The sequence below is a fragment of the Melopsittacus undulatus genome, chromosome Z (genome assembly GCF_012275295.1).
Source record: "Melopsittacus undulatus isolate bMelUnd1 chromosome Z, bMelUnd1.mat.Z, whole genome shotgun sequence".
In the NCBI taxonomy this organism is placed as follows: Eukaryota; Metazoa; Chordata; class Aves; order Psittaciformes; family Psittaculidae; genus Melopsittacus; species Melopsittacus undulatus.
Window position 1 is genome coordinate 55,412,866 of NC_047557.1, and position 26,125 is coordinate 55,438,990.

The window sequence follows — 26,125 nt, forward strand, 5'->3', positions numbered from 1 at the left end:
AAGCAGGTCTGGAGAACTGAATCTGTACATCTGCAGATCACATCTGCATTCAAGCAAAGGGGACCCCCATAGAGCTGTCATGCAGAGGCATCTATCACATACACTATTCAGGGTCCCCAACAACTCTGATGTTTTAGGGGAAGTTCAGACCTGACATGTAATTTCATTAATACTTTTATACCTTCATTTCAAAAGAGACTGTAAAGGTGCCTGTCCTGATTCCCTTGTCAATGACTGTGTTTGAAAATTACTGGCTTACCTTGGCTGTGAGAAACACATTGAAGTGCTCATTGAAAGAAAGCACTGGGTGATCAGTTATTCTCTTCAAGAATTTGTCTAATGCTTTTCTCCTTGTTTCCACAAACTCTTCAGAAAAGCGATCGACAACACCCTTAACCACAAATTTCTCAGGAAGAGGCTGTCAGGGACAAGGAAAACACACAAGATTCAAAAGACAAAAAACTTGTTTCTGCTATTTGGAAATACACAAAGCAGTCAAACTCCAGTCTTAACAGGAACTGAAATGTTAGCTAACAGGAACCATAATATCAAATGGTCTGGCCTAATGCTAGCAATTCTACTAAATGGCTTCAACCAAGAGCCACACCAGTGAAGCCCACATAGTACTCCTACTAAGTACTTCTAGCACAGTTTAGGCTGTTCCTCCCTACTGCTATCCATATTCAAGCTCCAGCTCTGAAGGAGATGCCAGCAGAGCTGCACATTATTCACTACACAAATGCACACCCCTCAGTGCTGAAGCAAGGCTACTCAATACAGAAACACTCAAAACTTAGGAATTCTATTTATTCTTTTCCCCAGTTCTGAACAATTTAGAGCTCCTGGGACAGGGCCCTTCTGCAGAGGGCTGACAGTGATAGCACCACACTGTGCAAAGACAGACAGGCAGGCTTGATATGGCAAGTGGTGCAAGCTGGACCCTTCCTGAAGCACTTGCACACTTCATCATCTATCATAGCCAACATTCCTGAGCATGTCTGTGCAAGTGACAAAGTTCTGCCGACATAACTACTCTTTCATCTTACTCCTCTTTTGACCCCACCAGTTAATTCTTGCAGTTCTGCTTAACATGTAAGCCAAGTCTACCTCCAGACTTACTAGTTCTGCAGTCCTCATCTTACACTTTGACTCCAGACTTCAAATTACCTCTTCAGATGGAAAATAGCTATAAGCTTCAGCATGGTTAGGCTCAGCTTTACCACTAGATCTGATTTTGTTTAGCATTAGACAGCATGAGTTTTAAGATTAGTATCAGTTTTAAAATTGTGCTTTGCATTTTACTTTTGTGAAACAGTGCCCAGATAAATAATCTGCTTACTCTTAAACTAGCAACAACAGCCTTTTTCACCCAATTCAGGAATCAGGGTTCTTCACTGCAAAGTCTGTCACCTGAAATCTGTGGCAAAAATAATTCAAAGACTGAAAAAAAAAACCATTTTATATGCATATGCCTTTCCCACTGTACCCTATCTGATGTGGGATGTACATGAAGATTGAAGCTCCTAGAAAAACCACAGCTAGCAGGACTTAGCTGCAACACAGCTACATTCAGACCACTATATTTAGTGCTTACAATTTAAGACTTACATTATTATGCTTAGCAGAATAAGATATTCATTCTAGTTAGACCAGTTCTAAGTACACTCTAATTAGACTTCCTTAGAAGAATAATGCTTAGTGCAGTAGCCTTCAGGGAGGAAGAAACTTTCTTCCATGCTTTGTAAACTTTGGCTGGGAATGTACACTTGAAGAAGTCACAGAATCACAGAATCCCGAGGGTTGGAAGGGACCTCAAAAGATCATCTAGTCCAACCCCCCTGCAAGAGCAGGGTAACCTAGAGTACATCACACAGAAACTTGTCCAGGCGGCTCTTGAATAATTCCAACGTAGGAGACTCCACAACCTCCCTGGGCAACCTGTTCCAGTGCTCTGTCACTCTTACAGTAAAGAAGTTCTTCCTGATGTTCATGTGGAACCTCCTATGCTCCAGTTTACACCCATTCCTCCTTGTCCTATCACTGGATATCACTGAAAAAAGCCTAGCTCCATCATCCTGACACCCACCCTTTACATATTTGTAAACACTGATGAGGTCACCCCTCAGTCTCCTCCAAGCTAAAGAGACCCAGCTCCCTCAGCCTCTCCTCATAAGGGAGGTGTTCCACTCCTTTAATCATCCTTGTAGCCACTTGTCCTTGTAGTCCTTGTGCTGGACTCTTTCAAACAATTCCCTGTCCTTCTTGAACTGAGGGGCCCAGAACTGGATGCAATATTCCAGATGCAGCCTCACCAAGGCAGAGTAGAGGGGGAGGAGAACCTCTCTTGCCCTACTAACCACACCCTTCCTAATGCACCCTAGGATGCCATTGGTCTTCTTGGCCACAAGGGCACATTGCTGGCTCATGGTCATCCTCCTGTCCACCAGGACCCCCAGGTCCCTTTCCCCTTCACTCCTTTCCAGCAGGTCAACCCCCAACCTGTACTGGTACATGGGGTTGTTCTTCCCCAGATGCAGGACTCTACACTTGCCCTTGTTGAATTTCATCAAGTTTCTCCCTGCCCAACTCTCCAGCCTGTCCAGGTCTCGCTGAATGGCAGCACAGCCTTCTGGTGTGTCAGCCACTCCTCCCAGTTTAGTGTCATCAGTGAACTTGCTGAGGGTACACTCAGTTCCCTCATCCAGGTCATTGATGAAAATATTAAACAGCACTGGTCCCAGCACCGACCCCTGAGGGACTCCACTAGTCACAGACCTCCAGCTAGATTCTGCCCCATTGACCACAACTCTCTGCCTTCTTCCTTTTAACCAGTTCTTGATCCACCTCACTACCTGATCGGCAAGCCCACACTTTCTTAGCTTATCTATGAGAATGCTGTGGGAGACAGTATTAAATGCCTTACTGAAATCAAGAAAAACCACATCTACCGCTCTACCATCATTCCTCCACCTAGTCACTTCCTCATAGAAGGCTATAAGGTTGGTCAAACATGACTTCCCCTTCATAAAACCATGTTGGCTGTTCTTAATAACCCCCTCATCCTTGATATGCCTAGAGATGGAGTCAAGAATAAGTTGTTCCATCACCTTTCCAGGGACAGAGGTAAGGCTGACCGGTCTATAATTACCCTATAAGTCACTAGTGTAGCATCATATGTAGGAAGGACAAGGTGGAAGATTAAAAAACCCTAGTTCAAACAAACACATGCAAACTGGCACTGAAGAGTGACTTAAGTTTGAGTATTTGAGACCCGCAGAAGGGTTTGCCTCTATTAAAGAGGTTTTTGCCATTTAACCTGGTTTTAGCTATAGAAGTACAGTCTTCTACTTTTTAGGCCTTTGGAGGTCCATCCCAAGCAGTCAATACACACAGCTAGCAACAAAGAACCTGCTTTAAATGTGTGTTACTTATCTACTTTATAGTCTTCCAGCTTAATAGTCTATTTTTTCCTGAGGCAACTTGTGAGCAGAGTTCACTGCTGTCAGAAATGGTTTCCAGTAGCCAAACATTGTCATCCAATGACAAGATTCATGGCCCTCTTAGGCTTATGTTTCTCATCTAGAGAGAGATCTGAGTGCATTTTTACTGTTGTTTGAAAGAATAAACTAGAGTAAGTCTCAAGTAATTTAAAATTCATAAAAGTAAAAACCTGTAACCAAAGAGACAAGAAGGAACCTGTATTCAGTTAGTTTGATGTCCTAAGTGTAGGACTTATCATGACTCACTGCATTGAGAAGACACATTATTTGTTACAGATTTTAGGCGGTCATTACACCAACTACCTTTAGTTTGTATTCCCCATCTACTTCTAGCCAATAAAATACTTCAAAGATTCAGCAATCTCCCTGCCATACCACTGCAAGGAGGAGATTAATAGGAGATTCTGTAACTGCCAACTTGTGCATAGAAGATAAAAGAAGGCAGTGCATACTTATGCTTCCAGATTTTCTAGAAGGGAGGCACTTAAGAGATTGCCTTGCTCTGATCCAGTTTCATGTCCAGCATTGGAGATACTTGTGCCAAATTTGCCATTCTGTCCACAACAAATTCCAGTTTGATGCCCTGGCTGTGACTCACCTCCTTCTACTAGACTTTTATTTATTGCCTTTTAGCCTTCAGGCAGGAGTGGCAGCCTGTTAGTATGTATACTTAGGAATCTGCAGCTTAACCTCAATGGTTCCAGCTGTTCACAGAACAGACAGGGAGAAAAGAAGGTCTGGACAGCTAACACATAAATCTCATATCCCCTCCTTACCCCCTAAGCTCATTGTCTCTCCTCTTCTCCCTATCCTTCAGGAAATATATTTGCTCCCAGCTCATGGTGTCACATGTTTTTGTGAATTATTTTTTATCTTTGAGAGACTGAGCTATTATTCCACTTAGAGGCAAGTCCCAGAGTAATTAAGGACTTAAATAGCTCTCTACTCTGAATGGCATAACTGAATACTTCTCACACAGCACAGTCCTTGCTGCGAGAGGGAGAGAGCAGAGAGCTTGCCCATCTGGGTTTGGGGGAAAGTGTAAGGTATGCTAGCAGCATTGTTATTTCCTGACAATTCATCTCCTACAGGCCTTTTTGAATTTCTTCATTTAAAAGAGCTGACAGTGGTGATCTTCTACAGCATGAAAAGCAGGCTGCTGAAGATCAGTATCAACCTTCTATGACATAAGGTAGTCAGACTGCCAGCTTCAGCAACAAGCAGGGGTGCAGCAATCTAGCTAATAAGATTAACTAAATTTCTGCCTACTGAAGATATCCAACAGCTAGCCAGAAGCTAACATTTGCAAGTCTGTGCTATTAAATGTTAGCACAAATAGTTTTAAAAATACTCTTTAAAACCAACTCAAAAGCCCATCTTGAAAACTGAGACTAGGACCTGAAGTACCTGTGTGGCTTTTCATAAGTCTCAGATACCCAGAAATCTAGGCATAATAACTGTGCAAGCAGATAAGAATGTTCCATTTTTTGCCACAACAAATGTCATCACTGTGCACACTGTGCTAAAGGAGGCTGCCAAAGTTCACCTCTCAGGTGTGCCACCCAAGTCTAAGCTTTTTCAGTGAAGAATGGGGAAGCTCTTCCCACTTCATTAGAAACAAATGAATTACTGTATTTAAATCTAAATACTAGAAGATAACTGAGTACTGTGTTTAGACCTGAAGCGAGACATCATCAAAATATCACCCCTGGAAGAGAGATACAGAACTGCCCTTAATATCATATTCTTGCTTACTACCTACGGGAATGAGATGCGTTGGCTGTGACTCTTCCAGCTTGTTTCTCAACCAGTCAAAGTCTTGGTACCGCCGGCGGACAGAATACTCCGGCAAATCAAACTCTGCTCGTGTGGTCTGGAAAAGAACAACAGGATAAACTTAGCGTGCAACAAAACCTCTTGCTTCAGAGCTTAGCTGCAAACGTACAGCCATCACTGGCAAGGGCAAGGCCAGACAAGCTTTGCATAGGGACTCAATGCCCTAAGTACTGTTTGTAGCCACCATGAGAGAAAGATCCTCTGGCTTTTCGAGCAGTGCGAAGCCAGCAATAAGAAAAATGATTATTTGGAGCTGATCTGCTCCTCAAAATCTATTTGCACTTCATTACATGTTCTGCTCAGATAAACTTTATGGGAAGAGTCTGTAGAGAGGAGAGTACTGTGCACCATGTTAATCCCTTGGCAGTTACAAACTTGTGGGGAAGACTGTATGAAATCTTCATTGCAAGGATGTGACTACTTCAGCTACCAAGAATTAAACACAAAGATATTTAATGACTTGTTTATTCTATGATACGTATTAACCACAGGTGATAAAACGTTTCACCACTGCCCCATATTTCCAAAGTGACAGGCTTATTACACTCCTTTGAGGCTGAAAGTTGAGATCATAAGCCATTACTATGCTTGCCATAGACTGGTTTTGTTCTAGTTTTGGAGGAAGAAATAAGCTTATTTACATCAAGTTTGTGCATGCCTGATTAGAGATATCAGTACATTAACTTAAATTTTTAAAGTTTTAATTCCACAGGGCAAGCAGTTAAACCTGACATTTAAAGTTTGAGATGGAACATAAGCATGCACAGAAACTGCTGGCAAATGTTTTATCCATTCCTCAAACAGTCCATAGCCTGGCTGCATGAGGCTGCCCACAGAGCACATAGAGCAGCTGCCTAAAAGCTCTAATGAAACTGAGCCAATGAAGAGTCTCTGCTAAGGAGACTGTTGTTGTGATAGCCTTGATTGGCAGGTAAATGGCCCTTATTATATCCCACTGAGAAGCACAGATCACACAGAGACCTTCTTCATACTTAACCCAGAGCTACACTTAGTTACTTACAGCACCAAGACCATCTTGCAATGAAGGCGATGCTGCTGAGCCAGCACACGGTATGTAGAGCTCGGCATCAAATCCACTGTGTTCTGGGGAATGTACCAGCTTTCCTAGCTCTGAACTGGCACTGAGTCCAGCACTAAGTTTCTTTGCTACTCCCAGCCACTACAATCACCTGCTAAATTCCAGCAGAGATTTTGTATTTACTTTCAGACTGAGAGCAACAGCCACATATTTGGAGAAAGCCAAATAACAGCCTTTAAGTGCAATCCACCTCTTCACTCCCTCTCTGGGTGGTTCCAGCTCTTTAGTTACTGCACATTACTCCCACCAATCTCCCCACTGGGGATCCTGTATAGGTTCTATGCCAGAAACTTCTTTTTCGGGGGCTGCCAGCAAGCTTAACACACTGTCAACACAACAGTAGCCCTAGTATACTATAAACAGCATGCTAATGTGTTATTACCTGTTAAGTGGTGTGGTTTCTAGAAAAGGAAGACATAAAGAGACATAAAAGAAAAAATTCAAGTACACCTCCTCCTTTGACCTGCTAGCTATGGCAAGAGATACATGTGTTAGTCCACAGACTATCCAATGGAGCAGTTGTGTTTGTAGATGAGGGACTACCAACACCTAGATACTCAGTGCAGATTTGTACTTTACGCAGCTATACCTCAGAGTAACACCAGCTTATTTAACATGTTAAGAATGCCGCACTATAAATGAAACTTCTGAGGCTTCATATGAACCATTTTCAGTTGTTTTGATTAGGGTACTGAATGGCATTATGCTAGAACAACATAATTCACAGCCTGAGGCATACTGCAAGTTCTCTCCTCCCCGCCCCCTGTTATAGTGAAGAACCTTTCTAAAGAAAGAAAAAACGCACATCACAAAAACACGACTGTGGTCCGGTTACATTGCTCCCTACAGTGGTGTTTAGTCACAGCCACAAGCATACATCACAGCACTAGCAATTACATTTCCCTCTTCCACCTATTGATGCTGCTTTTCACAGCAGTGAAGTCTTCAGCGTAAATCATTCTAGGATCTAAGTTTATCCAAACCTTTAAGGTTTCAGTAGCATTCCTCAGTGAAGAAAAAGCAGTCATTCCTGTCTCCTCATGCAGAGCCAAAGAGACCCTTTCAGCCTCCTAAAGGTTTCAAATCCCTGTCACACAAGGCTATAAGGGAGGTGGTAGGAAGGTATGGCTTTACAATGAGTGGTGAGGGAGCTCCTTACAGCAAGCAAGGTCTGTTACAGAACCCTCACCTACAGTCTGGAGATGCAAGCATCACCACTCATCCTCACTGCTGTCTAGGATTACTGCTGCACAGCTTTTTTGCTACATTTAATTATTGCTTTCAGCTGCAGTGGCTGATTGGGCAATTAGCTTGGCACCAAAGAGGCCTTGTTTGTATGGCAAGAATGAGTCAGACCATTAATACTGTTAGCCTTCTAAACAGCCTTTTTTTTCTTTTTTTTTTATTTAACAACTGGCACTAGACCTGCTGACCCCACAGGTTAGCCAGGAGTTTAAGAAAATAATAACAGAAGTGAGGCTCTCATGGTGCCTGCTAATGATAAATTATACACTGCCTCACAACAATACTGTAATACTGTGATATCACAGACTTATGTGCTATAGTGGGATCTCTAATATCACAGACTTATGTGCTATGGTGGGATCTCTAAACAAGTATTATCAGGCAGGTAGATATGCAAAAGATATAAGTACAGGATGAGGGGATTTTTTTACTGTTGGGTAATAAATCTGATCTAAATACAGTAAATACCCCCTCTCTAGAGATCTGCTTTAAAAAGTGAACCCTTATACGATTCACAGATTTCCAAGCATAGGAACATTATTAGGGTATCAGTGTGTAAAATATTTTATTGTAACAGATTAATTGGGTCTCAAATTAAGGGAAAAGTCATTTCAGCCAATTTGACTGTGAAAAGTTCAATTGTATTTCATGCCTCCTATTCCTTCTGATTGTGTAACAGCTGAAGGCTGAGTTGCTATCAGTAGAAAAGTTTCCTCCAACACTTCTTAGCATTTTCTAGTATTCAAGATAAAACACTTCTTTCAAGGTTAAGACACTTAGAGCAACAAAGAACAACAGGCCTATGTTAAGTGTGCAGTAAGAGGTAGGTTCAATTTTAGGGAAATCATTTTCTCCAAAGTAGAACTTTGAAAAATTCCCCCCCCCCCCCCCCCCCCCCACCAAAATGTCTATCTGTGGTTTGTAAAACTTTCCTTGTCTCAGAGGAAAAACATTCTCTCCAGTATACAGTGCCACTCAAGTAGGCTAGAGGCATGTTGAACTATTGGGACAAGTGGATGAAGCATATTCGTAGTAAAGTTAGTGAACTCTTTTTGCCTTTTTAACTACAAATGCCCAAAATAGGTGTCAATGTCACCTCAGAGATGATGTTGATGAGAACGAGCTAGTTAACAGAAATTAATGTTCCAGCTGTGAGAATGGACTTTTCAGATTACTTTTCCTACTAGTGTAATGAAATTGCATTAATGAATGAACTACAACACATGCTGAAAAAAATATGCTAATTTCTTTGGGTAGACAGTACCATTCTTAGGCTACTTAGTTTTAGCAGCAGCTGTACAGCCTTCTGTACCAACAACTGCAAAGAAACTAGTTTACAGTTTAGGATCAAGATTATGATTTAGGTAAGTGGCAGATAGAGGAAGCATGGTAAACACTTAAAACAAGAAGCTTAAAGCATTTCAGAGAAGGGTAGACACAAAATGTGAGATGATTAACAATGAATCAACAAGGCACATTTCCCTTGAAGGGAGGTAACTCAAACCAGTTGAGTGTCAGATTACTTTATATGAACTTACAAGTTAATGAAAGAAACTGGCCTTGCAAGTTTACAAATAGTTCTGTTTAAAAGTCAGAGACAAAAATCTAAGTCAACACATTAAAAGTTTTGCATAGCTTCATATATTGAAGCAGTTAACATTTCTGCTGTGGCAAATCATAGCTGCAATGCATTCACAAGGCACTAAAAGACACTCAGTTCTTGTCCTTAACACAAAGACACACAGTGCAAGGGACATCTAGAAAATGTCCTAGAAACACTGTCCCAGAGAATAAAGTACTAGAAAAGTGGAATGTTGCTTTGTACCTTTGTTGTAACCCTGTATGTGATATATGTCTCCATGGTGCACACATGTTTTTTGGGATCATCAACAGTAACAAAGAGGTCTCTAGTTTCTGCATCCAAGTCATCATCCAGCTGCAGTCTGTTGAGGAGAGATGATGAGGAGGCTGGGCTAGAAGTGTCCACAGGTGTACCATTGGGTAGACTGAGATCCTGTACCAGAGAGAAATAAACAGCAGGTTTTTAATAAATGAACTGATTCACAGTAAAGCACAGTATTTTCAAAGATGCCACAGACAAGCTTCACTGATATTTCTTTATCAGGGCTATCTATTTCAGCACCTCCAAGGATCACCATTTTCTGGGACACCTGGTCAATCCCCTAAGGTTTGGGGTTTGAGTATTAGATTGTTCGTCTCTTCCTCAAATATAGAGAAAGCACATTATCACCATACCTCCTCGGCACAAACTAGTTTCTACTCATGACAAAGTAGAAGCATTGCTGAACCAACAGTTCCTAGTGAGACTGAACAAACTTAAGACTCTGAAAACAAAACAGCTAGGCAAATCAAGAGACCTACTTATCAGATAGGCTTCAGGCAAAGTTATCTGGAATGCAGCCTTCACTGCTGGACACTCCTATAGTAGTGGAAGAAGGATAATCACCTCGTCAAAGGCTTCCCATTCAGTCTATCAACTTTGAAACTTGTTGAGAGAAGTCAGACTTAATTGTCATCACTCCACTACAGGACAGTCACAGATCGTACACTCCAGCATCAGTGTGTATGAATATCTCCCTTTTGGAATCCTAAGGCTAACTGAAACACTGTTTTGTTTGGAGAGGTGCTCATTCCCACCCTTCCAAGTCCAAGATTGTCATTCAGTGCCTAAGGAAGACAGAGGCTAAAAGAACCAGCAAGTGGCTATTTTAGGAAGAGACACACAAGGGTTTGGAAAGTCTAATTCTTTGAAACTGACTCAGCAGAAGGGGAAAAAAAAACAAAAAGAAAGAAAAAATTAGAAAGCAAACAACAAATCAAACGTTTTATAGCCAACTTGGTACATTCCCACACCTTCCAGTCTCACACTTTGATCTATACCAACTACTCAACACAGCTAGTGATTACTCCACTTTGCATAAATGTATAAACATTTATACATGTTCTCTGATGCCATAGCAGAGGGAGCTGACAGCATGTGACAAGGTGTACAGCATGTAGGAACATCTGACAACGGTATTAGAAAGTCCCAAGATCCATGACTCTTGTCATAGAAGAGTTTTGTGTGTTTGTTTAACTAGTAGCACAAGAATATATTTATCCACAGTTTCCCTTGTAAGGACAAAAGTTCCTCTGCCAGACAAAGAAACATCACTACAGCTAAGTAGCATGTTAGTTTGAAGTGGCTTAGTTTTGGAATTTCTGCATAGCCCCAACTTCACATGGTCTTTAAATAGCTAGATGACATGTGTAATCTTAGCAAAACAATCCTGTTGAGGTTAAGATCCTCTTTGTCCATCAGTGCTCCTTATGCAGTTGTAGTTTTTGTTCCAGCTGGACATGGGTAGACCCTGTCTTCAAAGGAAGTCCTTTGTGCACAGGTTAAGAATTACAGGTGAGAGCTTCAAGTTAAAGCTACTCTGCCTTTGACAATGGTTAAGAACAAGGTTAAGTTCCTACAGTCTTCATCACAGGTGCATCATGTGAGTACTGGGATTTCATGGACAGCCCCGTTGCAATCCTGCAGAACTGTGGTAGTACTGCTGTTCACTTTGAAGACTGCCTTACAAAGCAGGGAGAATAACAAGTGTTTAGCCTAGGCATTTTGGGAAAGCTATGATCTAAACTAATATCTACTAACAGAGAGGTCAGATGCATTCTCTCAGCTAATGCTCAGAAGTGGCTGCCAACAGATGAGAGATTTCAGATTTAAATGGCAAGTGAGCAAGACATAGAAGGTAGGCACTCAAATGTTCTCTTCAGAGGGCAAAGAAGCAGGATGGGAATGGCACAGCTTGCCAGCTCACACATGAGTAAGACAGCTTGAAATACAAAAGCACCTGGCTCAGACTCAACATATCAGAAGCATGTACAACAGGAAGAAGCAATGCTACAATAACTCAGCAGATAAGGAGTTCTGTTGGAGTTACACAAACAGAATAGCAGAAGACAGGATAAGATTAGCAACAGGAGATGGCTTCAGAAAATCTGCAGTTCAGGTAGACAGGAGGATTTGCCTGAGCAGAGTAAAAAGCAAAGCAAACCCTGGGATGCTGCAGAAGCTGTAGACAAATCTGTTCCTGTTTCCAAAAGGAAAAGAGAGATCATCATTTCCCATGTGCAATAAGCATTAGTATAAGACAAGTTGTGCCAGAAATGCAGCCAAATTCTGAGCTTCCAGTATGGAAATAAATTAGCTTGCAGGAACAGTTTAAGCCTGGTTGCACAGAAGATCTGAAAAACTTGTAACAAAACCTTACAAAAGAGATTTTAAAGAATATGATGGAAACTGCTTAAAATATGAAAACTCTGTATCATCTGGAGGAAGCAAAGATGGAACTTGCAGCCACCAGCATAAAGTTAGCTGCTTTCCTCACCAACTCAGATGGTAGATTAACAGTATCATACTAGCATGTCTTGCACTCTTTAAAAAAGGCAGAGATTTATGAAGGCTGGAATCCACTTCAATCTGTTTGAGTGTGTTCTAGCAGAGGTTTGTGAAGGCTGAAATCCAATCTATCTGAGTGTGTTCTAGCAGTCATGGGTCCTGTGGAATTCCTGTGGAATGTTTCAGCCCTTAAAACAAAGGCTATAACAGCTTTGCCTCATTTGAGCCTTGGATATAATACCCCAAACCTAGATCAAGTGAAGCTCCTGGACAAACTCAGGCTAGGCACAGGAGGGCTGCTAGTAGGGGTGGGAGGGAAGGACAGAGGATGTGCACATTGAAAGTGCTACTGTGCTATACTGTCTCAGTTGTGATGGCAGAACCCTTACTGGCATTGTGCCTTGCTACTTATCTTGTTTTGAGTAGCTGAAGGCCAAGTTAGAAGTTAACTGTGTGTCCTTCTTAATGGGTGGAGGCTCCTACCTAGCTGCACAAGGAACAATGCTTATGACCACTGTACCTTCATTTAGCAGCAGGCAGAATCCATTTGCTGAAGTCTTTGCTACTGCTAGAAAAAGGCAGGCTTTGAAGTGTCACAGCAGATGGCCTAGCAATTGTAGTTGTTTCAGGCTGTAATCCTTTCAGCAGAGCACCTCCTAATCATGTTAACTGGCCCTGTCTTTCTTCTATGGGACTTGGGGGATTTTTTGCAGTGGTGAAGCAAGACTGCATTATCTTAATCTATCCTGCTTTTACCATAGAAAGAGGAGTATGTCCTGCAGAGCCTAGCAGGAAGGAGAACTATAGGCATCTGCATTTCTACCTGTTAGTATAGCTACATACCCACAAGCATGTGAAGTACTAACTAGTATTACTTGTGTTATATAAGAGCCTGACTTCAGTGCCAGAGATTCATGCATCAGCTTCACCTTTAGCACGTCTAGCATCTTCTCATCCACTGTCATTAAGCACCTATCTGCATTATCAGATACCAGCACAGTCCAACTTCCAGCACGTACTATCGCTCACAAAGCTCTTCACACAAGAAAAAAACCCGTTTGTCACAGCCTCTGTTTCTCTCAGAACATGCCGTGAACCTGAGCAGTCCCACAGCAGGGAGGAGGGGAGGCTGCTTCTGGCAGCCAGGCAGGTAGAACAGAGGACAAGTTCTGTCAAGACATTCTTCGAGCCTTAGAGAGTACCCATGAAGACTTCCTCAAGTTTCACAGCTATTTCTAAACAAAAGAGCAAAAAACCTTAGCCTCTGTCCCTCACCTCTTCAGGCCAGCCTCAAAGCTCTGTCACCAGCTCATGAAGCAGGACAGGTGAATTTCTAGCACAGTCAGTATCAAAACCCATAGCAGAAGCAATGCAACATTCAGACCTCCAGGTTCATGATCTACTGGTTAAATACTAGGCTTCTGTGCACAGCTGTACAATCACCTATAGACAGACTCCATGCATTCCTATCGGTTTTGCAGGATTCCTCAAGACATCCAAATTTATGGGTACATGAGATCAGATGACTCGATCAGCACATGTCTGGTATTTTACAGCACAGGGCAGCTACGAACTAACTCCCTATGTTGGAAATGCGTAAGCCCTGCCAACTATGCGGGCTGCTATCTGGTGAGGAAGCAGCTTCACATTCTTTTGTTGTATTAGGAAGTACGAGCACCTTGACAAGTTAGCTTACCCAGAAACAGATACTAAATCTATCAAGAAGTTCACTTCATTCCAGTTTAAAATCCATCTGAATTTTATGAACTAGAAGTCTACATGTGAGATGCAAAATGAGTTAGGAAGTTTCCAGCTGATGTCACCTTCTCACTCCTTCAATCTCTCAGGAGATTTTCCAAGGCTTTGGATTTGTGGAGCAGCTTGGATTCACATAAAGTAAAATCTCAGAAGCCTGGCATTCAGTCTTCTGGATAGCCACCTCCCCGAGTGCTTTCACAGCACAGAAAGCATCCAGGATTCAACCCTTTAAAGCTAAAAACTTCTAAAAATTCTGCAGGCATTGGTTTATTGTCAAGTGATGATCAGGCAATCTCCTGCTGAGTTACATGCAGCTAGACAATACTTCAGCTTCTACAATCAGAATGTTTTCACCTATCCTGCCTTAGCAAGCATACAGCTTAACCAGGCAGTTTTGATGTCTAAGCAGTAGTCCAGGCAGTGGAAGAGGTGGTTCAGCTGAGACTCACAGGCACAGATAAACTCGTTTCTGTGAAGGATCAGCCTGAAACCACCTGGTGTTGCAAGCACAAAGCTCTCATTCAACAAGTATTAGGTGACAGTAGGAGACATTAAGCAATACTGCTGTTCAGAGGCAAGTGAAGCACTTAACCCCACATATCCGTGCCTACCTCGAGGACCTTACAGCCAGGCCCACACCCCTACAGCCTCACTGCTTCCCTTCTGAAATTCAGAGTGTTGTACTACTCCCCTTGAGCTTCAAGGCATTCTGTTGCTTTCTGCCATCCATTTCCCAGAGAGACACAACCACAGATACAGTCATGTTGAGGGGACAATGATTCCACACAATGATTGCAGTTGACTTTTGGAGCAGCCTTACCTTTGTACCATCAGTACCCAACAATAAGCCACAACAGTACTGCTGCTGTGGTGACTAGGAAACTAAAGGGGTTTAGATTTAAATATTCCCAAAAACACTATGAAAGTTTGCATTAATTCTGCTTTCAAAGACCTGCTCGTAGCACCTCTCAGCTCATCCCAGCAGGTTTTGAAAGCAAGTTTTTTTGTTTATAGAGCTGTCACTGGCCTGTACACAGGTCAGCTCTGTGTATGCACAGAAAGTACCTTTGCATCCTCCAGTCCATCTAGAACAGTTCATCTGTCACTGACAGCACAGTATCCTACGAGAAGATCTCACTGAGCATCTGTATATTGAAATCCCAGTCTGCACAAAACAGTAATCCAAGACCAGCTGCAGAGAAATACCTACATTTCTCTTCATATGGAGAACAAGGGAAGAAAAGGTATTTGCTTCCCCTCATTATATGTTTAGTATTATTCTCTGTCAGGTATCAGCATCATACTTTGCTAATAGAGGTCAACTTTGCTCTTCTACACATATTTGAGACTTATGTGAGATGCTGCATGTCCTTTTCTCTTGCACATGTTTTTGGGCAGCTACTGTAAGTAAGTGAAGTGGGGATCCAGGCTGCAGAGAAGGGAGAATGCTCTGAACACAGAAGGGAAGACAGGCTGAGAATGCAGTTTCGCTCTACAAGATTTAAAAACAAACAAACAAACAAACAAACAAAAAAAAACAACATAAAACCAAAACACCACACATAAACAAAAACCCCACAGTTAAGCTCCAAACCCCTTAATTACTCCCAGGAGGAAGTACCATGTTTCTACATTGATCCACAAACAAGACAGTGCTAAGTTGTAGTTCAACAACTACAAGAATCAACTTCTAAGGAAGGACCTACCCTCCTGGGAAAGGGTAAGTAATCACATGTACACCAGCTCCTGACATCTATCTCCATTAATGGGAAAGAATATAGTATGCGTAGGCGTACTCATAGGGAACAAGATTATACCTCAAAAGAGGAGAGTGTTTTCCGCTATATTAATCATCTCAAATCAGACTGCAAGGTTGAGGTTATTTTAAGAGCCATATGGACCAAGCCCGAAGAAGTTTTTGCTCTTACCTAGAAATATGCCAGCAGTGGAAGGATAGTGGTGGTGGGTACTGAGGACCCAGTACTGTCCAGATCTTTTATTTCCCAGACATGGAGAGTATTATGCAGCAAGCCTGTGGGCCCTGCAGTGCTGGGCAGAAAGCCCTCAACTCTAATGGGACATGCATACCACTCCTAGCCCAAGCCACACCTCTGAAATTCCAGTAGTACCACTGGTATTCTGCACATCTAACCAAAAAGCCTCTAGATAAAGACTGGATCAGTTTGCTCTCCGGATATTTTAAACAGGTGTCAGAGTACAGCATACTGCCAAACTACAGGTTTGATGACTTTGTTCTGGTGTTCATCACAAACTAGCATTCCTGCTCTGTAGGTCAGAGTTGTCTGGAGATAGACTCCTCAGTATCCCTGAAAAAAAGTAAAAATTTCAGATACAGCAGCTGATTTAAGAGCATGAGGTTTAGTACTGCTCAAGACCTAACCTAACTTACACTTTTGCTTATAAAGGTATCATACTTGGAACAGTGTTTCTTTGCACTTTGGCTGGACACAGAAATACTGGAACAAGCTTCAAAAAGACTCTATATGACACAAGAACTTTCCAAGCCTTCTCATACAGGTCATGGCATTCCCATCTCTTTCCTGAGGCTAACAGCCAAGTTTCATAGGATGGATTATTTTACACTGTGGTTTGTTTTCCCGTAAGTCATCGTAGTTAAGCCAACCAGAGCAAGAATGTGGGCACAGAAGCGTTTCCTGCAAACAGGATTTTCAGGAAGAGCAATAAGCCATCTCCTACCTCTGTTGCTGAAGTCTTTGAGGACTCAGCTACAATACTGCTCACTTTCAGCCTTCCTGTGTATGGGGATAGAGGGGGGTGTCACTATAAGATGTCAAGACCACATAAGACCATCTGTTCATACAGTCTGGCTATATGTCTGTCTTCTCACAAAGTCCTTAAGAGGGTAGCCTCTTTTTGTAGTCTGGAATAGGAACTGTCACACTAAAGCTAGATGTGGTTCAGACTGCACTCTAAAAAATAAGGCTCATGAGAGGCATCTCACGATGTTTAATCTGATGTAATAAACAGTAATCAACCATTCTACTGTGCTATATTGTACCCAAAAGGTCAAAAGGCTTTTTTGCACTGTTTTGCACAGGAACATCACGTAACCCATTTTAATATGCTAAAGAGCACCTCATTAATGAAAAAGCCTTAACACACCCAGTATTTTGTTTAAAGCTCTATTTTCAGAACACGAGCTGTGACCTTCTAACTAGCAAAGCAGCAGCCAGGATTCAGACCATGAGCAGGAAAACTTGAATCGAGTATATGACTAGAAGTCATTCCCAATCCAAGAAGCCAGATTTACATCTGATTATAGATGGAACGGTTTAAGCTTCTTCAAACTCAGCTGCTTTCTCCTAGAGACATACAGCTTTGTGTTACAGCTCTGCAGAAATACTGAGCAACAGTTTTTTCTTGTTCACTCTCTAGAAAAGGGTTTAGCTGCATCACTTATCGAGGTATCCAGTATCATCACAGTGCCTATTTGGCTGAGATGATTTTGAAAGCAAACTGTAATTTTTAAATGTGAACAGATGTAAAATAATGGGGAGAAGCAGAGAGTAGAAACAAGAAGTAAACAAAGACAGAGAGCTGGAAAACACTGCAGTATCCTGGTTTCATTTAAACAAGCAAGAATATACTTCCATGCTGCACTACAATGTGGGTTTCCTTGTGCTCACTGTTTCAAATGAGTTGCATTAGCATTTCCCCACACAAGATCAGTGGAAGTTCCATGACAGCCAGTCAGACTGACAAAACATCACTGTGCAAGTAAGGCAGAGATGTTCAAAGGGAAAAACTCATGTCTTCATCTCAAAGCCTGGAAAAGCTGCAGCAGTGTGCTTTTGGAGGAGCTCTCCAGGTCAGTTTACTCAGGTGCAATTTAGTAGGTAGCCCTCCATCATATTTGCTGACAAACAAGAGATTTTCAGGTAGAAAGATATTTGTTCCCAGAGAGGTAAAATAACCAAAGTAAGAAAAACAAACAGAACAAAACAACAAAAAACTCCACACACTATGACCACTTCAGTCCCTCGCTTTAAGGAGCAAGTGAGGAAAAGCAGCCATGCAGTATTTCCTCATAGCTATAGAGATGGAAGGAAGAAACAAGACATAAGATGTATAGACTAATACATTTAGATGATCCTAGACAGCCACTGTGGCACAATACATATTTGGCACACATAGCTTCAAGTGCAGTATCATGGCTTGACTTCACGAATGAAGATTTCGGAAGGGCTTTACCCACACTTACTACAAGTGCACTGATGACTAAAAAAGCCGATGTGGGATAGGCAAATCCGGTTGCAAAAAGCACAGTGAAAGGTCTCCTTGGGTGGTATAGGCGTGGCGCAATTCTTTCTACCCTGTAGTTCTGCATGTGTTCTCAAAGGAGACAATGGCATTAGGTATAGTGTATCTCCAAGTCTCCCAATTGGAGGAGAAGGCAGATGGTAGTCAATACAGCCAAGGCTGAGGTATTGTTTCAGGGAGTCCTTATCTCTTCTTTGGGGCATTTATCTTGCAGCAATCGGTGGCAAGCTCACCGTAAAGCACAATCTTAGGGAGGCAGTGATCCTTCATCCTAGAGACCTGCCCTGCCCAGCACAGCTGCAATTTCAGCAATAAGGCCTCAATACTGGTGACCCCTTCCTGTTTAAGGACAGTAACATTTGACACAGTCAGTCCAATGGATGTTTAGACTTGTACAGAGGCAGCACTGATTGAAGCATTCAAGGAGTCACAGGTGATGGCAGTGGATAACCAATGATTCAGACCCATATAAAAGAGCAGACAGCACAATGGCTCTAATCTTTGTATTTTTCTTCATGTGTTTATTGCACCAGACTCTTTTATGGAGTTTTCTGAAGGCTCTATATGCCTTTGCTATTCTGTTGTCTATCTCTTTGTCAATTGTGGCATCCAAGGAAAGAATGCTTCCCAGATAGCTGAACTGACTTAAGCTCTGACTCGCCAATGGTAATGTGGGGATGATGATAATCTTCCTGTGATGCAGGTTGGGAGAGAACTACTGTCTTCTTCAAGCTGACCTCCAGCCCAAAAAGGCTCAGCCACTTCCACAAGGCAAGATGTTAAATGCTGCAGAACTGCTTCTGTGTGGGCAACAAGGGCAGCATCATCAGCAAAAAGCAGTTCACGTAGAAGATGATTAAAGGTCTTACTGTGGGCCTTCAGTCACCTTAGACTGAATAGGCTTTCATCGGTGCGATATTGAATATAAATGCCATTTTGTTCATCAAGGTCTACCATAGCCCTTTGGAGAATCACGGTGAAAAAGACTGTGAATTAAGTTGGTGCGAGAACTCAACCTTGTTTCATACCATTGGCTACTGGGAAGGGCTCAGAGAGTGCATTGCCATATCTGGCTTGGCTTTGCTGATCCTCATGTAACAGAATAATAATTTTGAGGAGCTTCGGGGGACAACCTAATTGTTCCAAGATGAGCCACAGGCCTTTTCTACTCACAGTGTCAAAAGCTTTGGTGAGGGCAACGAAAGTTACATAGAGCCCCTTATTCTGTTCTCTACACTTTTCTTGTAGTTGTCTGAGAACAAATATACTGACCCAGAAAAAAGCTTATCAGGAGACTGAAAATCAGCATGCAAATCCTGAAGAGACCAAGCTGACCACTGGTAATAAACAGTACTGATTACATTTTCATAGGGATTTTCTTTGCAATAACCCCAAACACAGCTTTGCCTTGGCAGCATTCAAGATTTCCCCTTGCAATTTGCCTTATTCTAGCATCTGAGCCTTGGGTGACATGATTTAGTGTGAGGTGTCCCTGCCCATGGCAGGCAGGTGGAAACTTGATGATCTTAAGGTCCTTTCCAACCCTAACTATTCTATGATCTAAAAAGCTACAGCAAAGGCGATAGTACTATGCAGGTAAGCATGGGTTTGAGTATTGTTTGGGTAGTTTATCACTTAACCATTGCGACATGTCAGCACTTTCACCACTAAGCTAGTCACAAGTAACTGTTGCTAGCACCATCCACAACACTGAGGGGGAAGAGGCTTCTCTGGCTTTGAGCAATACCTGCACTGCAGTATGCTCCTTCTCAAGGAACACCACATCATTCAAGCTCACTGGTAAAGTGAGGCCAACCAGGAAGACAAAGAGGCTCTTCAGAAAGATACAGCACGATTGCTTCCATTGAAGCAATGTTAAGGCAACAGTTTCCCATAAGGACAGGGCATTGAAACAATGTAGTAACGGCTTCTCCCATAAATGCAACAGAGAAGCTTCACCTCTTGCTACTATTTTGTCCTTGAGAGGCTAATAGCTGCTTTCAGATAGACAGCATTAGGTGGTTTAAAAAAAAAAAGCTTGCCTTTTCAGACTTAAATTCAGCTTGAAGCTGAAGCATAGACTAAATAAGAATCAGGTCTAAAGTATGTGCTTCAATGTGGTAAGCTATCTACCATTAATAACACTACAGACCACTGAAATTGTTATTTTCCAAGACAGGCAGAGAGGTTGTTAGTAGGGTGTCTGCTCCTTAATTTGAGGGTATCATCTAGAAGCAAGAAAATCCAGCCACTATTTGGGTTTTGCTCATTTTCCTGCAGTGAAGAGTACCACACATTTTTATGATGTCTTTGCTCCCATATACTAGTACTGCTCTCTTCAGACTAAGATACATAAACCCACAAACCTGAGTACAACAGAAGCCCATCTTCAGGGGTTAGAGACACCATCAATTTCATTTCCACAGTAACTCCTCACCTGCTGCTCATTGCTTTGTAAAACCTCTGATAGTGCTGCTCTCTGAAGGAATTTATGCTTTGAAGACCACTCTCAATACAGCTCTTGGCTGAACTCTTTCCTTGCTGTTGCACATCTTGGTTTTTTATTATTGCCTTTATTTTTGGAACAATTTCAGCTAGTTCCACTAACCTATGTCACCTACATGCTTATTCAGACAGAATGCTTCATGATTTCTGAACTACCTGGTTGATAATCAGTAGTTTTGCCATTATAGCATCACCTACAGCTGAAAGCAACACTTCTTTCCACCCCCTGCCCTCCCAATTCAGAAAATAAAACATGCCCCATAAATTCATCTGTCAATAACTCATCTAAATTGGGCTGGCATTGGAAATGCTAGCTCATTAAAAGAGTCACTACATTTGTTTCCCATCTTCATTTGGTCATTACACTGTTTCTAGCAGCTACCTCGCTGTCAGTGAACATTACCTGGAAGAGAAACAGATTCCCCATGGTATTTTGATGTTTTACTAAGCATAAATTGTTAATAAGAGCAAATTCACACAGCTTCTACTTCAGCGTCACAGCTGTCACCACCTCCAAGGCAGCATTTTCTGCCACCATTTCGTTGCAGCAGTGGGAGTAGTTTTCCCCAGACATAAAAGTACGGAATCTCAGCTGCACAACATCCTGGGCTCACAAACGCAAGTCAGCCGCAGCTAAAAAGTTCAGCATTTAACATCTTGCTCAAGGTCAGCAGAGTACAAGCCTCAGTGAAGTTACTTCTGATAATTACACAAGATCAAATGTTGTTTTTAACTGCTGTACTGCCTTCTGCATACTGAAGGAACACACAAGTTACAATCTCAGAGTTGCAGTTTAGGTGTTTCAAGTAGATTTTTATGTAGCAGCACCTAGTTAAGTCTCACATAAAAGCTTCTGTCTTGTCTCCTGGCTTACTTTACAGGCACCTAGTTAAGTCTCCCATAAAAGCTTGTCTTGTCTCCTGGCTTACTTTACAGAAACCAGTCTCTCCACTCAGATAATGAAGAGACTGGTTAATGTGACAGCCAGATGATCTGTTCGAGAAACCATGAGAGTAGTCCACAGTGCTAGAAGACACTGGAACAGTAGTTTGCACATCAGCCTAGGAACTAATGTCTCCCAGATCACAGTGTGTTAGTAGGAAATCCTCCATCTTTATCCTCTGTCCCTCTTATTAATAATTACAGGTAGGTACTGCCCAAGGCTTATCACAAACCCCTGAGGCACTAACAGGAGAATGATGTGCTCACAGAGCTTTAAAAAAAAAAAAAAAAAAAAGAGGTTCTTAATCTGGTTATTCCTTTCTCCCCATGAAGAAGCTCAGAGAACATCCAGCATCTCGGCTAGGCTTGAAGCATTCCAGCACAGGCAGTCCAGTGGATTCTTTCCGACCACCAAGCATAACTTTTTCCACCATGGCTGACAAGTTACTGCCAAGACTAACCCTTCTGAAAATCCGCTGAAGAACCAAGCTCTTCCACATACATTCTGAATATCTGGTTTTAACACTGTCTCATTAAGCATGAGGCAATCCTGCTGAAAAGATTATGAAAGCTTGAACACCACTTGAACACCAATCCCAACCTCCAAGTATACCACTCCCTCCATTATGCTGAAATAAGAACCACAGGTAATAATATTGTAGAAGCTGTGTTCAGTTTTACCAGATGGGAAGATTAAAAGAAAGCTAACGGTACTAAGACAGTTATGTTGATGCATGTGTTTGTCCCAAATAAAATGTTAACTGTCATTCATCTTGTTCAGAAGAGATGGGAACTGCCAATTCCAGAGAAACTCACTGTACTGGGAAGTTGCAGATCAAAGAGACCAGGTTTAGACATAAAAAAAACTGGTTCTACGACAGTACTAGAGCACCTACATTGTAAGATACCATTACAGAAATAGGATTTTGTTGGTAAGCATGCTTTAAATGAAGGTGAGCTCAACCATAGAATCATAGAACAGTTAGGGTTGGAAAGGACCTTAAGATCATCTAATTCCAATCCCCCTGCCATAGTCAGGGACAACTCACACTAAACCATATCACCCAAGGCTTCATCCAACCTGGCCTTGAACACTGCCAGGGATGGAGCATTCACAACCTCCCTGGGCAACCCATTCCAGTACCTCACCACATTAATGTGATGTTGTATGTGCTTCTACAACAAACCCTAGAGTGACTCACAAGCAGAAAGGAGAAAAGTGCTCTCTTCAATGAGATAGCATAGTATTAACCTATACGAGTGATATGAGTTTCAAAGATAAATTTGCTAGAGAAAGCAGTTCTAGTTACCAGAATTACAGAAGAGGAAATGGATTCAGCCAGCAGCTTTCTTGTGGGTAGAGCACTGATGGCAAACTGAAAGCCATGCTAGGTTCGAGTCCATTCTCTTAATTAGGAGACTACAAAAGAGCTGTTCATGTGTGCACACATACACAGTGCAACAGAAGAGACAGCACTTCCGTTAAACAAGACAACAACTAAGCTCAGCCGTCCAGAGGTGACGGTCCACTAATGAAACACGTAGCAGACTGCTTGTAACCAAAAGCAGTACCATGGTTCAGTAATTTAATGTATCTACCACGCAACATAACCTTGCCATTCAGTGCAGCCACTGGGAGAAAGACAATCACAGATTTCAAAAAAGCCAGGATAACAGCTTCATAAATGAGTGAATTCTGAAACAGTTAAAGAAGCAGGTCAAGCAAACTAGCAATGCTCCTGTCCTATGCGGAAAGCAATATTCCTGTGTCCTTCAAGCACTTCTGCAGGCAAAGACAGGGGATTACTGGAAAAAGCTTCATGTTAACAGGTTCTTATGGGCAGCCTGAATTACAGTTTTTGCTGGAGGTGACATCAATCTGAAGGTTTCTGAAGGGCATTGATGACAACTGCCTGGCACAGGTGACTGATAGGCTAATGAGGGAAAATGCTCTGCTGAATATTAGTCTTACAAAGAAGGAAGAACTGGTCGGAGATGTGAAGTCAGGGTCTGCCTCGGCCACAGAAGCATGAGCTTCTGGGAGCTCAGGATCCCAAGAGGAACCAGCAAAGCAAAGAGTGGGATTGCAACCCCAGACTTCCAGGGAACAGACTTTGGCCTGTTCAGGGATCTGCTAGGAGAAGCATCCAGGAAAAACAGTTGACTTTTAAGGAACACCTCTCCCATGTCAAAACTGGTGCATCCCAATAAGCAGAAAAATCAAGAAAAGGTGGCTAGAGAACCTGCATGCATGAACACAGAGCTCCTGCCTAACTCACAAAACAAAGCATAAGAAAATGAAGCAGCAGGCACAGTTGACCCAGAAGGAATACAGAGACACTGTCTGAGCATGCAGAGATGGATTCAGTGGTATGGAGCCCAGTCTGGCAAAGGATGACAACAGCTACAAAAAAGGTTTCTACAGAAACATCATCAGCAAAATACAGAGCAAGGAAAATGCAGGTATGACGGGGCAGATGATATGATGACAAAGGACACATGTAAAACAGAGGTACTTGGTGCTTTCTTAGCCTCGGTGTTTATTGAGATGACTAGCATTCAGGGATTGCAGGCCCCTGAGCCCAGTGAGAAAGTCAGGAAAAGGCAAACTTGCCATCAGTGAGGGAAGACCAGGTTAGGGAGCATTTCAATAAACTGGGCTGACATAAACCCATGATGAGACAGAGTTGCAAGTGCTGAGGGAGCTGGATGTTACTGTAATGCCACTTTCAACTATCTTGTCCTTACTATGGCAACAAAGGGAGATTCTCAAGGATTAGAAGAAACTAAGTGTCACTCCTGTCTTCAAGAAGGGGGATGCAGGGAACTACAGACAGGTCTGCCTTACCTCAATCCCTGGAAAGGTGATCAAGCAAATATTGTAAACTATTTCCAAAGGCACAAAAGACACGGTGATGAGAAGTCACCATGGACTTCGGGGAAGTCATGCTTAACCAACACCTGCTACGAAGAGATGACTCGCTGCTGGGCTCAAAGGGTTGTGATCCCACAGAAGCCAACTGGAAGGCAGTCACTAGTGGAGTACAGCAGCAGACATTAAGAGGGCCACAACTTTTTAACACCTTCATTAATGACCTAAATGATGGGATAGGCTACATCCTCAAAAACTGTGCTGAGGGTACAGAACTGGGCAGAATACTTGATACATCAGATGGTTGAGCTGCCATTCAGAGGGACCTCAACAGGCTGGAGAAATAGGCTGACAGTACCTCATGAAACTCAACCTGAGAAAATGCAAAGTCCTGCACTCAGCAGGAATAACTCCATGTAGCCACAGCATGTGCTGGGGACAGAAGGAAAAGAAACTCAAAAAAAACCCCACCAACCACAAAAAAAATCCACACCACACACCAGATACTGGCTGAAAGCTGATCATGAGCAAAGAATATGCCTCACAGCAAAGGAGATCAACAGCCTAGAAAGAAGAATGCTCAGGGAAGGTTTATATGGATAAATACTTAATGGAATGGTCTACAGAAGGTGGTGACTTACTCTTTTCAGTGGATCCAACAACAGAACAAATTGAAATATTGGAAGCCTCACTTACATGTGAGAAAGTAATTTTATTTTGCAGGTGACAGGATGCAGGAACAGGTTGCCCAGAGAGATATTCAAAAGCTTCACAGCACCCTGGGCAGCCTGCTCTAGCTAGCCCTGCTCTGAGCCAAAGGCTTGAACTAGAAGATATCCAGAGATGCCTTCCAACTTCAACTTCTCTGCGATTGTCAGTTGTGTTCCTGTAGATTGGAACCAAGATCTACCCATCCAGATTGACATTGCTTCACAAGTTCATCAACTTCAGTCCCTGACTTTCTGTAGCCCTCAGTCTCTCGCAAGATTGAGAATTTACCTCCAGCTTGCTTTAAAAGCAATACATGGTGTTGGTCCAACGGTTCTCATGTAGTCACAGAAGAGGTTTGTAGAAGTTCAGGCAGATCTATTTTAAGCTTTCGTATTATACTGCAAACTGGTTTCATCTGTGGGTGGATGAAGTTAAGAGCAATAATTATAAACTAGGAACCAAGGAGGCTGGAAGTAGCTCTCCAGACTCTTGGTATATTTTTTGTTGGAGAGCTGCCAGGCTCCCTTCCAGAATATAAGTGCTAGGTATCAGCACTCCAGCAAACACAACAAGTATAAATACTTGATCAAGTGCTAATTCAGGCCTAGGGGCGCACCAGGGTTGTAGTTTGGAAGCAGATGAGCAAGCACGCAAGCAATGGTTTTCAGCTGGTAATCAGAAGTTTGCAGTAGGTGTTTTAACATCCATCTCCATGAATTAGCAAATTCAAGCTATGTATTTATTGCAAGCCTGGTATTTAATAAGCTCTGCTTGATATACTATGTACAAAACAGCCTTGGAGCTCACCTTCAGCTGTCTAGTGTTAATAGAGCCAAATACAAGGCATGCGCATCTTCAAAGAAGAAAAGTTGAACAGGTTATTGGTAGCTGGCCATAAGGAGGTCATCAGAGATGTCTGAAAAAAAAAAGGCAGTCTGAGCCTAGGA

The 26,125-nt window shown here is 42.3% G+C and overlaps 1 protein-coding gene across 1 annotated transcript in view; it reads right to left on the minus strand.

Annotated features, from left to right (window-relative positions):
- SNX30 (sorting nexin family member 30) overlaps positions 1–26,125 on the minus strand; it is a 43,889-nt gene that overhangs the window by 13,184 nt on the left and 4,580 nt on the right. The window contains exons 2-4 of the mRNA XM_005154858.3: positions 9,506–9,694; positions 5,263–5,373; positions 260–418 (exon numbers count right to left, since the gene is read on the minus strand). Of these exons, the coding sequence (XP_005154915.1) occupies positions 260–418; positions 5,263–5,373; positions 9,506–9,694 (459 nt within the window). The remainder of the gene's footprint in view (positions 1–259; positions 419–5,262; positions 5,374–9,505; positions 9,695–26,125) is intronic.